The 15,699-nt window shown below is 41.1% G+C and overlaps 1 protein-coding gene across 2 annotated transcripts in view; it reads right to left on the reverse strand.

Moving 5' to 3' along the window:
• TEDC2 (tubulin epsilon and delta complex 2) overlaps positions 1 to 15,699 on the reverse strand; it is a 280,792-nt gene that overhangs the window by 33,031 nt on the left and 232,062 nt on the right. For both annotated transcript variants that reach the window (XM_085632156.1, XM_085632157.1), the window contains one exon: positions 447 to 567. In XM_085632156.1, the coding sequence (XP_085488282.1) occupies positions 447 to 567 (121 nt within the window). The remainder of the gene's footprint in view (positions 1 to 446; positions 568 to 15,699) is intronic.

Consider the following 15,699-nt stretch of genomic DNA (forward strand, 5'->3'; position numbering starts at 1 on the left):
TAATCAGTGTGGGAGTGAAGATGCTCTCCTGGGCTGTTTACAATAAAAAGTCTAGGAAACCAAGCATACAGAGGTTAACATTGAACATCCTACTAGTTTAAAACAGTACGGAGAAGGTAAATAAATCATTGTCAATTTAAACATCCACATATATGGAAGCTTTGTATAGCTGATGTTCTTGATTTCGTTAGAATGTGCTAATTGGAAATAGAGAACAAAAGTTACAAGTCACTTCGGGACACCAACCTAAATTTAGGAAGATAATAAGGTGATGCCAGTGAGATTTAAGAATCTGATGATCAACTATTTATGCCATGCCATCTTTCCAGGACCTCTACACACAATCCTCTGACCACAAATAAAAAACCTAAGTGTGTGCACATGTGTTCAGAACGAGGAGGGAATATAATCTTGCTTACTTAGCATGGAAGGCCACCAGGACTCACCTGTGTTTTGCAGCGAGGTCTGTGCTTGTAACTGGTGGTTCAGGAGGCTGTGAGTATTCCTGAAGCCCATCACTTCCATTCCTACCACTGCCGGACTGAAGGCAGGAGAAACTGAATCAAACTTAGGATCTCATCAAGGAAAATATTGTTTCCGCTGGACAGCCTAACATAGTTAAAACATTCCTTACACATTACTCCACCTTTCACACTCATATATGTCCATGTTACTTCAATGTATTATTATTTGTTTTTAAATACAGAGATACAACAACATTTGCATAGAAACTCATTAAAGCCTCCAGGGTACATGCACATTTTCATCAGCTTAACCACCCACTTCTTTAGTCTGCAAGCAGGGCCCTTACCAGGTAACTGGAGAAGTGCCAGTGTATGTGAAAGGAAAAGGGATGTATGTTATGTGTGTACATGTGCGCATTGGAGACATTGTGTGTGTATGTAGGAGCGATTGTTTTTAATACGCAATCAACTTAGATTGATGAAGGTATGAGTGGGTGTTTAACAGTGTTTAACTAGCAATGTTGAGAAGATATATACATATAAACACACACACACACACATATATATATATGCACATACACATACATATATATAGATGCATACATACATACACACATATATATATATATATATATATATATATATATATATATATACACACAAACACAAGTTCACAATTTATCCCCTGTTCGAAGACGCACAGACAAATTCCATTGATTCTAGTGAAGGCAACCGGCATTCTTTATTCAGAAAAATTACAAGCCTTGAGCGTTTCAGAGCAGCAGCCCCTTGTTCACAGACATTTTCTGAGGCTTCACAGTGTTGAGAAAAAGGCATTTTCCCTGCATGTTTTTTATTTCAGTTGCTCTCCAGTGGGCCTCGCAGGTGAGTATAGCATACATTGTATGCTGGGATGTGTAGTGCATTCTTATTTTCCTCCAGTGGAATCAGTAGTGCCTTTTAAACATTGTACCCCTTTGTGGGTTTTGCGCTTCCACAATCAATTAATTTGTATTTTCCTCGCACTCCGGTGGGCCTCTGAAGAAAGAAATGTTGGTAATTATGCCTTTCTGTTTTCTCACCGACAGACTCGAGACATTTCAGTGTCTTTGTGAACCCCTCTCCAGCTTCAAGGTTGGTGCAGTCTTCACGGCTGGACTGCCGTGCACACACAAGCCCTTGGAGAACCTTGGCAAGCAGGACACAAAAACAAAGTCCAGTTCTTTTACTGTCCAAGACAGAAGCAACAAGCAGCAATCCAGCACAACACAGCAACAAGCAGAGTGGCAGTTCCCCTGGTACAGCTTCTCCAGCTCTTCTTCTTGGTAGAATCTCCTCTTGGTCAAGAAGTGTTCCAAAAGTCTGGGGTTATGGGTCCAATACTTAAACCCCTTTTGGCCTTTGAAGTAGGTATACTTCGAAGGATAGTCTTTGTAGGGAAGAGGTGTGGCGCAGAGGCCAGGGTGACTGACTCCGGAACCCGGGGCTCACGGTTCGATCCCCGGCGGCAGATTAGCCCAGCACAATGTGACTCTGGGCAATAGCTTGCTTAATATTCCCGATGGCCCCCAGCGCCTGGAGGCCCTTACAGGTGATTGTTCGCGCTTTACAAATGTGGATTATTATTATTATTGTAGTGCACAGATCCTGCCTTGCCCCATCTTCGCTCCAGCCACACTACAGGGGGGTGGAGACAGCATTGTGAGAGGTTAGGCACTGCCCTTCTCAGGTGTCAGTGACAGCTCCTCCCCTCACTCCAGCTCAGGAAGGCCCATTAGCCTGGTGATGGACAAACAGGATATGCAGGGCACGCGTCAGCTCCCTTTGGGTGACTGTCTAGAGCGAATGCACAAACAGTCCATCAGACATAGATTTTAGAGGAAGACAGAGGCACGGAATGGTAAAGCAAGAAAAATACACACTTTCTAAAAGCGGCATTTTCAAACATACAACTTAAAAACCATCTTCACTAAAATATGTGTTTTTAACATCTGAGCTCTGGGAGTCCAAACTCCAATTCTCCATCTCTTCCCAATTGAAAATTACACTTGTAAGATGTTACAAGACAGCTCCAATGATAACCTATGGGAGAGATAGCCGTTGTCAAAGTGAAAAAAGAAATTAGCAGTGTTTCACTCTCAGGACATGTAAAATACAACAGTCAATATCCTACCTTTCACATCCAAAGCACCATGCCCATGGGGCTACCTTGGGCCTACCTTAGGGTACCTTACATGTAGTAAAAGGGAATGTTTGGGCCTGGCAAGTGGGTGCACTTGGATATGCAAAAAATAATCAAGTAAAGTGGCTTGAATAGACCAGGTGCACAACTCGAGTGAATGTTAATCAATCTTCACCTCAATTAAAGGAAAACAATTATTACAGGCTTTAGTATGGGTAAACAGAACACAATAATCCAATAAAGTATATCAATGAATTTTCATTATTTTTTCAGAACACATTAAAAAAACATTGATAGGTACAATATAGCTGCATCAACAATTCTGATACAATTATGCAGTTTGTACAAAACCAAAAACATGAAATACAATTGTCTTTATATGCGTCGCACTTGATGACACCATGCCCAATGCATTTCGGGAACTTGTGTCCCTTCTTCAGGGGAAATGCCAAAATGAAGACAAATTCATACAGGTACAAAAACACTAGGTTGACCAGATTAAAAGTCCAAAGTTGTTAAACAATGACCTGCATATGAGCGGCGAGTTGTTCAGCGTAAACCCAATTATATGAATGTAGAAAGACGCCGACTCTAACGGTAACCATGATAAGTATTGCACTAGCCGTGCCCACAAATACTGTGCAGCACACACCAGTAGCATATTTTGAGAACTGCTTCTTCTTATACACAAATAATATTTTCATTACTTTTGGTGTGCAGTTCTTGCATTTTTTCATTTATTCAAGAGGGCGCACTTGCCAGGTCGACTTGTCAGTTTACAGTTGCACTTGTAGACACTGCAGTGGCAGGCTTGAGACATGTTTACAGGGCAACTCATATGGGTGGCACAATCAGTGCTACAGGCCCACTGGTAGCATTTCAATTACAGGCTCTTGGCACACACGATGCATTTTCCAGTAAATCAAATATGCCAATCATGGATAACCAATCATACTCACAATTTACTCACGGAGCACTTGCACTTTCGCACTGATCAGCAGTAGTAAAATACCCAGAGTTCAAAAACCAGCAAAAATTAAATGCAGCACACAGTCAAAAACAGGAGGTCAGAATCAAAAAGACAGGGGAAACACAAACCAAAGATGCCAGGTCTAACAGTCGCTTTCTGGACCAAGAGCTACCTTTCTGCCAAACTTGGTGTAATTCCGTTTAGCGGTTCGGGCTGTAATCATGTCTAAAATTCCTACAGGAATTAACATGGGAAACACACATTTTCTGACCCCCCACCTTTTCTCACCCTCCACTTGACGGATCACCATGACACTTGCCATACACAAGAAGAATCACTGGCGCATTTTTGGGAATTTTGTGAAGATTCATCAAACGGTGCCAAAGATATAGGCAAGTCAAAAAATGTCTTGGTTCTATCTATCTATCTATCTATCTATCTATATATATATATATATTACCTACTGGCGGTCGCCAGTAGGTAGTTATAGTTAGGACCCCTTTTCCATAGGAAATCCGCAACATTCTATTTTGAATAACTTTGGCGCCGGTTGACGAATCCTCGCGAATTTCTCAAAATAGGTGGGGCGCTACGCTCCGCTCCTACCCTGAAAGTCTCGGGGGGGATTCGTCAAGCGGGGGCTGAGATAAAAGGGGGGTCCCAAAACGCGTTTTCCCCATGCATTTTTCCATAGGACCTTTAGAACGAGCTACAGCCCGAACGGCTGAACAGAATTACTCGAAATTTGGCAGAGAGGTAGTCCCTAGGTCAAGAAAGTGCCTTTTGTAGGTTTGGTGTAAATCTGTTCAGTAGATTCTGAGAAAATAGCCTTTAAATCAATATATATATCTGAGCCCGCTTACGGTACGCTTACCGTACGCTTACCGTAAGCGTACGGTGGCGTGCGCGAGCGCGATTCTGATTGGCTCTTAGATCTTAGTAAACATTCGAATCGGCCGAAACCAGGAAGCGGCGGCCGCCATTTTGTGTATTTCACTCTGACAAAAAGAGTGAAAACAAGAAAAGGGGGCAAAGAGGAGAGTAACAGACCCACTTACATTGGTGAGGGGGTCAAAGAAGGACTGTAAAGTACAAAAAAACCATTTATTGTTTTTTAAAAAAATCACGGGGTACGCGTACGGTAAGCGTACGGAAGAAAAATGGCGTGCGCGAGCGAGATTCTGATTGGCCCTTAGATCTTAGTAAACATTCGAATCGGCCGAAACCAGGAAGCGGCGGCCGCCATTTTGTGTATTTCACTCTGAAAAAAAAGAGTGAAAACAAGAAAAGGGGGCAATGAGGAGAGTTACAGACCCCCTAACATTTGTAAGGGGGTCAAAGAAGGACAGAAAAGTACAAAAAAAACATTTATTGATTTTTTAAAAAATCACGGGGTACGCGTACGGTAAGCGTACGGTAAAAAAAAATAAAAAAAAATAAATGAAATGCAGAATTAAGAGTTTAGATATTAGGGAGCTCTAAAAAGAGCTGTTGTGTTTATGAAGTGATTTTTTAAGTGGTACTTACAAGTAAGTACCGATGCAGAGTCTAAGGTTCAAAAGGAAGACTCTGTTCCCTTCATCATTGAAGTGCACACCATCTCCTCTATAAATGTCTTGCATGTCGTAACGCAAGTTGTTGTGGTAAATGGCACCCATACCATAGTCACGGAGGAAAGCAGAAACAGATTTGTTGACGTGCTTTCTTGCTTTGTCAATCTGCGGACAGAAATGATTGGACCAGTTCCATTTTTGCCTTTGGCATATGTTGGAAAACACAAAGGCAGTTTTAGGGAAAAGTGAAAACAGTTGTGCAAAGGTGTCCTTCATAAGCATTTCCAGACCTACCCCAGTCAAAGTGCCTAGGTCATTGCCACCACAGTGCACTATTATGAGGTCAGGGTGTTGGATTTGCATGAAGGATTTCACCAATGGCATCAACTGGTGCCACTTTAACCCTCTCTGACCAATCCATTTAATGTCTACATTTGGCAAAGCAAGGTCTCTCACCATATCTGTTTTCTCTGCAAACTTTTCACTCCAGAAGACATAGCTGTGCCCTACAATCCACACTGTGAACATCTTCAAAGGAGAACTGGATGCACTCAGGAGGTGTCTTTCAGTAGAATGGCAATATGAAAAGAAAGACAGTTTGGAAATGGAGGCATACATATTTTTTTCAAAACAAAAAGAACTGATTGGCTGTTTCATACCATTCTAGAATAAAAACTAGGCTGTATGTGTAAATTAATAGAAGCATGTTTTGTATTGGTACAGAAAAATGTGTTACCAAAGAACAGTACTATGGATTTGCTGTTAGGTTTGAAAAGTCAAGCACTCTTGCTCTGTGGAATTGAAACATTGTGTGGCGAACTTCTGACCTAACTCCACACAGCAGTGTTCCATGAGCTGTTGCTATGGTAGCAGGCAGAAGTCAAGTTGGGGGAAGGGTACTAGGCAGAAGTCAAGTTGGGGGCAGGGTACTTTTGGAAAAGGGTTGGTTTTCAACCAATAGAAATGTGTGATTACATTTGAAAAAAAGGGGGAAGCACTGAGATTTGAAACTTACATGTATATGTGTGGAAAAATAGAGGGAAAGTTTGCCATTATCTGGTTCTGCTGAGAGGAGAGAGGTGAACACAACAGAGATCCTGGCTCTGATAATCTGCTGTTTGAGTGCCACATTTCTTTCACAACTAACTAATTTTAAAGGTGAGTTATGAGTTTGAGAGGGGATGTATGTGGTAACTTAAGAAATGAATAATAGAAATGGAAATTCTTTTTGTTGAAGTTGCGTTTATCATTTTCTGTTTTGGGAGAAATTTAAATGTGAGGAACATGTAAAATAATATGGACTATGTTTTCACAATAAATTAAGGTGTACTGGAAAAAAAAAGAATAGTTTAAGGGTTTGAGGTTGGACTCAGTAATGCAAATACATTCAGCATCACTAAGGCTGGTTGCCCTTGCTGGAATGTAGGCAGCCACCCAGGTTACACATGGTGGTGGTCTGAAAAAGCAGTTTGGACATGTGCATTTAAGAAAATCAAAAAAGTGGTTTCATAATGTGTCAGTCTGTAAAAGTGATTTTCACTTGCCAAAAAAAAAAAGAGCAGTAAGTGTGCTTTCAAATTGGCAAAGAAATTTCGTTTTGTGACTAATGTGAAAACATGACTCTGTGTGCAAAGAGGAATTATAGGCAGAGATTTATTGCGTTTTTTTCTGGTGATTTCACAGTTGCATTAGTAGGAAAAAGGGGGAGCGATTTTTTGGGGGAAGAAGCAGACTCTTAGCACACACCCATCTGCTTGCCATGTATAATCATGCACAGTATTTACAAGCCAGTGGGGTTTTTAGGTTTCAGCCTGTAATGCAAATACATTCAGCATCACTAAGGCTGGTTGCCCTTGCTGGAGTGTAGGCAGCCACCCAGGTTACACATGGTGGTGGTCTGAAAAAGAAGTTTGGACATGTGCATTTAAGAAAATCAAAAAAGTGGTTTCATAATGTGTCAGTCTGTAAAAGTGATTTTCACTTGCCCAAAAAAAAGAGCAGTAAGTGTGCTTTCAAATTGGCAAAGAAATTTCGTTTTGGGACTAATGTGAAAACATGACTCTGTGTGCAAAGAGGAATTATAGGCAGAGATTTATTGCGTTTTTTTCTGGTGATTTCACAGTTGCATTAGTAGGAAAAAGGGGGAGCGATTTTTTGGGGGAAGAAGCAGACTCTTAGCACACACCCATGTGCTTGCCATGTATAATCATGCACAGTATTTACAAGCGAGTGGGGTTTTCAGGTTTCAGTCTGTAATGCAAATACATTCAGCATCACTAAGGCTGGTTGCCCTTGCTGGAGTGTAGGCAGCCACCCAGGTTACACATGGTGGTAGTCTGAAAAAGAAATTTGGACATGTGCATTTAAGAAAATCAAAAAAGTGGTTTCATAATGTGTCAGTCTGTAAAAGTGATTTTCACTTGCCAAAAAAAAGAGCAGTAAGTGTGCTATCAAATTGGCAAAGAAATTTCGTTTTGGGACTAATGTGAAAACATGACTCTGTGTGCAAAGAGGAATTATAGGCAGAGATTTATTGCGTTTTTATCTGGTAATTTCACAGTTGCATTAGATGGAAAGGGGGAGCGATTTTTTGGGGGAAGAAGCAGACTCTTAGCACACACCCATGTGCTTGCCATGTATAATCATGCACAGTATTTACAAGCGAGTGGGGTTTTCAGGTTTCAGTCTGTAAGGTAAGAAAATTAAAATAAAAATATGTTAGAAAAAATAGAAGAAAAAAAAATAAAATTAGCATTTAAAAAACCTTGCAAATTCACTGAAAAAACCATGGGTTTCACACACGTTATAGTTAGGACTTAGCATTTAAAAAACCTTAGAAATTCAGTGAAAAAACCATAGGTTTCACACACGTTATAGTTAGGAATTAGCATTTAAAAAACCTTAGAAATTCAGTGAAAAAAACCATAGGTTTCACACGTTATAGTTAGCTGGACATTTTACTCGTAAAAAACCATTGAAATTGCCACGTTATAGTTAGTTCAGCTAACTATAACTCGCGCGCCCGCAATGCACTGCTGATGACGTCACATATTACATCACTCATGACATGGTCAGTGACATCACTCATGACATCACTGATGACATCTCAAATGACATCACTGATGACATCATCCTTGTGATAGAGTGGTAGACCTCCTCTCACCCTAATATAACCTTTGATACACACATACAAAAATAGAGACTAAAATTTACAAAAGAATGGACATACCAATAACAGTTACAACAACCTCTTCAGTAATTCTAAGATCCACATACACATCCATTCATTCACCAACAGTTCAATACAGTCACTCATACATGTACTCACTTATCATATGTACTCATACACCTATACATCCTGTTACACAATGCCACTTATCCATAGAGCTACTCACACACATAGTCACCCATGCTAATAAAGAATAAAACATACATTTACTTGCATATACAGTTATTCACACACCACCACACTTACTTCTACGGAAACTTACACATACTTAGTCTTTTAAACAATCACTTATAGAAACACATACTTATTCATACAGGAACTCTTCCAATGTCTCACTCTCACATATACTCACTTATTTACACCAATAGTCACATATACTAGTTTAAAACATATGTAGTTACTCATAAAGACACTATTGAGACAGTCATTTACTCACTAACACACCCATACACACACTCATCCACCCATACAGTCCTGCACACATGCTGTCTTCAACATATACAAAGAGTGAGCCACTCATTCATGCACCTATGCACTACGTAATACCCGCCACCGAACCATGAAGACACTCAGACTGATACTCAAAAAACCAACTAATAACCCATATAGACACCCATGTAGCTACTCACCAACCCATGCAGCCACATATACACAAAGTGAGAGACTGATACAGATATTTCCATATTTAAACATTACTCACTAAGCCATGTATTCACTATGATACACTTAATCAGTCAGCTACACAATCAATTTTTCAAAAACAAATCATCCATTTAGACACTTATATACCCATTTATTCTTCCATCGACCTTGAGATATACATAAATAAAACATATTTAATTTTCAGGAAAACACACATTCACTGGATGATGTCATCAGTGATGTCATTTGAGATGTCATCAGTGATGTCATGAGTGATGTCACTGACCATGTCATGAGTGATGTAATATGTGACGTCATCAGCAGTGCATTGCGGGCGCGCGAGTTATAGTTAGCTGAACTAACTATAACGTGGCAATTTCAATGGTTTTTTACGAGTAAAATGTCCAGCTAACTATAACATGTGTGAAACCTATGGTTTTTTTCACTGAATTTCTAAGGTTTTTTAAATGCTAATTCCTAACTATAACGTGTGTGAAACCTATGGTTTTTTCACTGAATATATATATATATACGCACCTCTAGATATACAAATTTGGATTTCTTCAAATAGCTGGAAAACTACTGAACCGATTTACACCAAATAACAAAAAGGGCTCTTTCTGGACCAATAGCTAACTTTCTGCCAAATTTGGTGTAATTCTGTCCAGCAGTTCAGGATATAGTCTTGTCTAAAATCCCAATGGGAATTAACATGAGAAAGCACTTTTTTGACCCCTCCCCCCCTTTTCTTTGCCACTGCTTGATGGATCACTGTGAAACTTTCCAAGCACAACTAGAATCAGGAGGACACTTTTTTGGGAAAATTTTGTGAAGATTTGACAAATGGCGTCAGAGTTATAAGCAAGTCAAAAAATGCTTTTCGTATGGAAACTAGGTCCTAACTATAACTACCTGACTACTGGCAACTGCCACTAAAATAAATATATATTTTTTTTTACAAATTAAATTTAAAAAAAACAGAGGTTAGGGATAAGTTATAGTTAGGAAAACTTGCAACTCTACCATGCACAGTGCATGAAGATGGCACAAATTATAGTTAATGATGTGTGGCTAGCAAGGTGACAACCGTGTTTACGGAGGTGCGTGAGATATAGTAATTTGAGGGTGGTGCATAAATTATTATAAATGTAAGTTATAACCATGAGTCTATAACTGTAGAATTTCTAATCTTTGTGCAGTTTAACTTAGGTTTGTATCGAAAGAATAACATTTTCCTAACTATAACTTATTCTTAACCTTTAGTTTTTGCATTGAACTTCAATGGTTTTTATTTTTTAATAAAAATTACTTTCAAATCGAGTTGAGCAATATTGAGTGGAGTGTCGTTAAGTGGAGTGGTGTGGCATAAAGTGGATGCGATTGTGATACAGTGTAGTGGCACAGAGTGGAGTGGCATATTAATCAGTGGAGAAAAGTGTTATACAGTGGAGTTGTGTGGCATGCCGTACAGTGGAGTGAGTATCGCAGAGTGAAGTGGTGTGTTGTACAGTGGAGTGGCATGTTGTACAGCAGAGCTGAGTGTCATACAGTGGAGTGTCGTCAACTGGAATGTTGTGGAGTGGAGTGTTGTTGAGTGTAATGTTGTATACTAGAGTGACAATCTCTTCAGTGTAGTTTTGTAGAGTGGAGTCTCGTAGAGAGGAGTGTCATACAGTGGGGTGTGAGAGAGTATCGCACAGTAGAGAAGACTAGCATAGATCAGATAGGTAAACAATCGAGTAGAGTCATCAAGAGTAAAGTGGCCTGTCGTACACTAAAGTACAGTGTCGGAGTGGAGTGTTGTACAGTTGCATAGAGTGTAGGGGAATACAGTGGAGCGGAGTGGACCATCGTAGACTGGAGTGTCGTAGACTGGCATAGTGTGGAGTAGAGAGCTTTAGAGTGGAGGGGCATACAGTGGAGTAGAGCATTCTCGAGTGGAGTGGTCTGGAGTGGTGTAGAGTGAAGTGGCATTTCGTGGAGTGTCAGAGTTAAGTGGACTGTCGCAGAGTGGAGTCTCGTACAGTGTAGTGCTGTAAAATGGTGTGTCGTTCAGAGGAGTGTCATCAAGTATAGTGTTGTCAAGTAGAGTGCTGTAGCCTGGCATGGAGTGGAGTATAGTGTTGTACAATGAAATGACAGAGTGAGACGGGTGGAGTACAATATTGTAAAGTGAAGTGTTGTCCAGTGTAGCGTTATAGAGTACAGTGGAGAAGAGTGTTGTAGAGTGGAGTGCCATGTCTCATAGTGCAGTGGTGGGGCATACAGTGTAGTAGAGTGACATACAATGGATGGGCATACAATGGAGTAGAATATCGTAGAATGGCATAGTGTTGCAGAGTGAAGTTGCATACGATGGAGTAGAGTGTAGTACAGTGGAGCATTGTACAGTGATGTGGTGGCAGGTAAAACATCATTGACTGGAGTCGTGCAGTGTAGTAAAATGCGATACAGTGAAGTAGTTTGTCGCAGAGAGAGGTGAAGTATAGTGGGGTAGTGTGGGGTCAAGTAAAGTCTTATAAATTAGAGTAGTGTGTCATACAGCAGAGTGGATGGTGTGTCTTAGAATTCTGGAAAGTGTCATACAGTACAGTGGAGAGGCATACAGTGGAGTATAGTGTTGTAGAATCTAGTGGCATACAGTAAAGTAGACTGTCAGAGTGTAGTGGAGTGCAGTGGCAGTGTCAGTACTGAATGGCATACAGTGGAGTACCGTGCTGTAGAGTGGTGTAAGATGGAGTGGAGTGGCATACAAAGTTGCGTAGAATGGAGCAGAGTATTGTACAGTGGCATAGAGTGGAGTAGAGTGCCACAGAGTGTGGTAGAGTGGAGTTGCATAGAGCGGAGTAAAGTGGAGTAGAGTAGAATGTCATATAGTGGCACAGAGTGATGTAAAGTGTCAAACAGTGGAGTGGAGTGGCGTAATGTAGAGTGGAGTAAAGTGCGATAGAGTGAATTGACATGTTGTAGAGTACAGGAGGGTGGAGTGGAAAAGAGTTGAGTGGTGTATTATACAGTGGAGTAAAGTGTATTAGAGTAGAGTGGTGTGTCCTACATGGTCATATAGTGTAGTAGAGTGACACAGAGTGGAGTAGAGTCTCAGAGAGTAGTACAGTGTTGTAGGAGTGGAGTTGCATACAGTGTAGTAGAGTGTCAAACAGTGGAGCGGCGCAGTGTGGAGTATCGTACAGTGGTGTGGAGTCCTGTAAAGTGTTGTTGAGTGGCATAGCGTACAGTGGAGTAAGTTCTCAGGGTGGAGTGGCATGGAGAGCAGCAAAGCAAAGCAGAGTGGCAGAGTGTAGAGTTGAGTAAAGTGTCGTACACTACAGAAGTGTGGAGTGGCGTACAGTGGAGCAGAATCATGGAGAGTCAAGTGGCATACAGCAGTGTAGACTGACCTTGAGTGTTGTAGGGTGGAGTGTCATAGAGTGTCAAAGTCAAATGGCATAGGGTGGAGTGACATATAGTGGAGCAGTGAAGTAAAGTGTAGTACTGTCAGAATGGAGTGACATGAAAGAGTTGAATGGAGTGTCGTAGATTGGAGGAGAGTGTTGTACAGTGGTATAGAGTAGAGTGTAGTGTTGTACAGTGCAGTGTAGGGGCACAAAAAGAAGTAGAATGTCACAGAGTGTAGTACAGTTGTGTAGAGTGGAGTTGAGTGTTGTAGAGTGGGTAGCATAGAATGGAGTCCTGCATAGTGCCACATGTGAGGCAAAATGGCGTACGGTGGAGTAGAATAGAATGGAGAAGAATGGAGCCGAGTGGAGGGGTGTAACGTAGAATGGAGTAAAGTGTGACAGAGTGGATTGGTGTGTTGTAGAGTACAGTGTCATGGAGTGGAGTAAAGCGTCCTAGAGTGGCATACGTGACGTACAGTGGACTGGAGTGGAATGTTGTAGAATGTGAGAAAGTGTCACAAAGCAGAGTAGAGTGGATTAGAGTGTATGTAGAGTGGAATGGCATGGAGAAGAGTATAGTGTGGAAGAGTGTGTTAGAGTGGAGTGTCATTGTGTTGACTAGCATAGAGTAGCGAAGAGTGGAAAGGCATAGAGTGGAGTAGAGGAATACAGTGGATTAGAGTGGAGTAGTGTGTCAAAGTAAAGTTCAGTAAACTGGGGTGGGTGCGTAGAATATCATACAGTGGCACAGAGTGGAGTAGAGTGTTATACACTGACAGACTGGAGTAGACTGTTGTACAGGAGTACTATTCAGTGTAATGTAGTGTGGTAGAGTGGAGGGGTGTAGAGTGTCGCAGAATGCAGTAGAGTGTCATAGAGTGGAGCAGTGTAGAGTGGCATAGAGGGGAGTGGCATAGAGTGGATTATCATAGAGTGGCATGGCGTAGACTGGAATGGAGCGGCGTATAGTAGAAAATATATAGTGGAGTGGGGTAGATTGGAGTGGCGTGGAGTGGGGAAAAGTCAAATAGAGGAGTAGAGTGGATTGAAATAGAGTGGAGTAGAGTTGAGTAGATTGGTGTGGAGTGGCGTAGTGTGGGGTAGCATTGACTGGAGTGGTGTAGAGTGGAATTGGATAGAATGGAGTAGAGTGGAATGTCAGAGTGGAGTGGCATAGAGTGGAGTGCGGTTTAGTGAGAATGCACAGAGTTGAGCGGGGTATAGTGCAAAAGCATATAGTGGAGTGGGGTAGATTGGAGTGGCGTAGAGTGGAGTGGGGAAAAGTCAAATAGAGTAGACTGGATTGGAATAGAGTGGAGTGGTGTGGAGTAGAGTAGTGTAGTGTGGTGTGTTGTGGTGTAGTGTGGTGTAGAGTGGAAAGGCGTAGAATGGAGTAGTGTAAAGTGGAGTTGAGTGTCATAGAGTGAACTGTCGCAGAGTGAAGTGGAATACCGTATAGTGACGTATCAGAGTGGAATGGTGTGTCGTACAATGGAGTGGAGTGGGGTGTTGAGTCGTAGAGCATTGTTTAAAGAGACGTAGTGTGAAAATGGCTCAACGGATGTAGAAGAAATGTGTCAGAATTACAGATTATGGTGTAAAGGATCCTTTTTTAGTAGTAGATGTAAATTGCTTGTGTATTTTTAAAGTTGTAGGGAATCAGTCAGTAGGGAACTCGATGACTCCACACTTGTTTAGATAGTACCATTAAAATGCCTTTAAGAATAGCAAACAATGGTAAAGTTCTAGAAAAGTCAAATTTTCCCATTATCAATCGGGCCCAAAAGCAAGGCCACTGGAATTATACAGCAGGGGCGGGCCAAATTATAAGGCAGATATGTGTAAATTATATGGCAAGAAAAAGCAAATTATGCGGTGTAACACAGCATATTTTGTGACAGTATTACATCATTCTTTTGTCATTTTTAGGTCGAGCTTCAAGACCTGTGGTATAAACTGTGTAGGCGTACAACTCTCCCCCTGCTTTTCATTTTTTTGTTTCAGTGTCTTTTACAAATCCTTGCTTGCTAGTGGTCAATCCTTCCTCTTTATCCCTCCTTTTGGTCTTTTTTCTCCTCCCACAGAGCAGGGACCAAGTATTGTATCTTTACGCTTTGGTTGTTTATCTGTTTGTTTGGGGGACTATTTTTATTATTTCTTTCCTGCTTGTGTTAAACTGTGGGAGTGTGTTCAGCTTCGGCGCCTGTGTTTTATTGTATCTTCTCTCCCACCTTGACGTTGTTGCTGCCATCCTTCCCACATCCACTGCTCCAATGCTTGTTTTTATTTTAGCCTTTTTTGCAATTTTGGACGTCGACTGTCAATCCTGTGTTGGGCTTCTTTTGGTAAGAGATCCGTTTTGGGCTTCTTTTTAAGGGGGTTTGAGCTTGTTTTTAGCCTTTTTGCAATTTTAGATGTCGACCATCAATCTTGTGTATCGTAGATAATGCCCAAATTAGTTGGCAGTCATCAGTGAAAGCATAAAAGCAAACTTGAGGGGAATGAATAAAACGGCAAGCAGAGAAAGATGGATGTTAAATACAGTAGGACTAAGCACTGATCCCTGCAGTATGCCATGTGGTGTATTTTTAAATGCCTCTGTGGAATTCAGTTCGTTTTTTAACTTGCCCAAGTTCCTCTGAAATGCTCCTAGCATTTGATGAATAATGGGACAGAAATGCTGACCCATATGACAAACTCAAGGCCAATACATTTTTCAGACACTTGACAAGTGTTTATTGATTATACAACTAAAAAAGCAGGTCTATGACGTGCACTACTAAAAACTCATCAGGGGTTGGGACCTGTTCCTTATTCCACAAGGATGAATGTGTGAGTGCTTCTATCGAAAAGGTCTTCCCATTTTCATTGATAAGTACAGTGGGAAAAAACAAGTAAGATAGCCGATAGCTTCTTGGTAAGATTCATCCCTGTAATGATTCTCACTAGGAGAATAACCTGCACCTAATAAATCGTCTTGTTGGGGGATTTCCATCAGAAATGCAAGTCTGGCCCTGAGCTTTAACAGCTTACGCCGGAGTCATTATCATAGAAGTCTTCAGTCAGAATGTCCAGGATACGATCTGAACACAGCTTTATATTTCTTTATTTCGATTGTACCTTTAAGAAGCACCTTACAGGCTGTCAGAGTGCTACATCCCAAAAAGGAGAATAGGTCTGCAGCGATAAGCAAAACTAATCCAGTTAGGAGTTCTCGAAAGGTGATATGATGTGGGTGTGGCCTAAATGGACAGAGCCCAC

This window comes from Triturus cristatus, chromosome 10, assembly GCF_964204655.1.
Source record: "Triturus cristatus chromosome 10, aTriCri1.1, whole genome shotgun sequence".
Taxonomy (NCBI): Eukaryota; Metazoa; Chordata; class Amphibia; order Caudata; family Salamandridae; genus Triturus; species Triturus cristatus.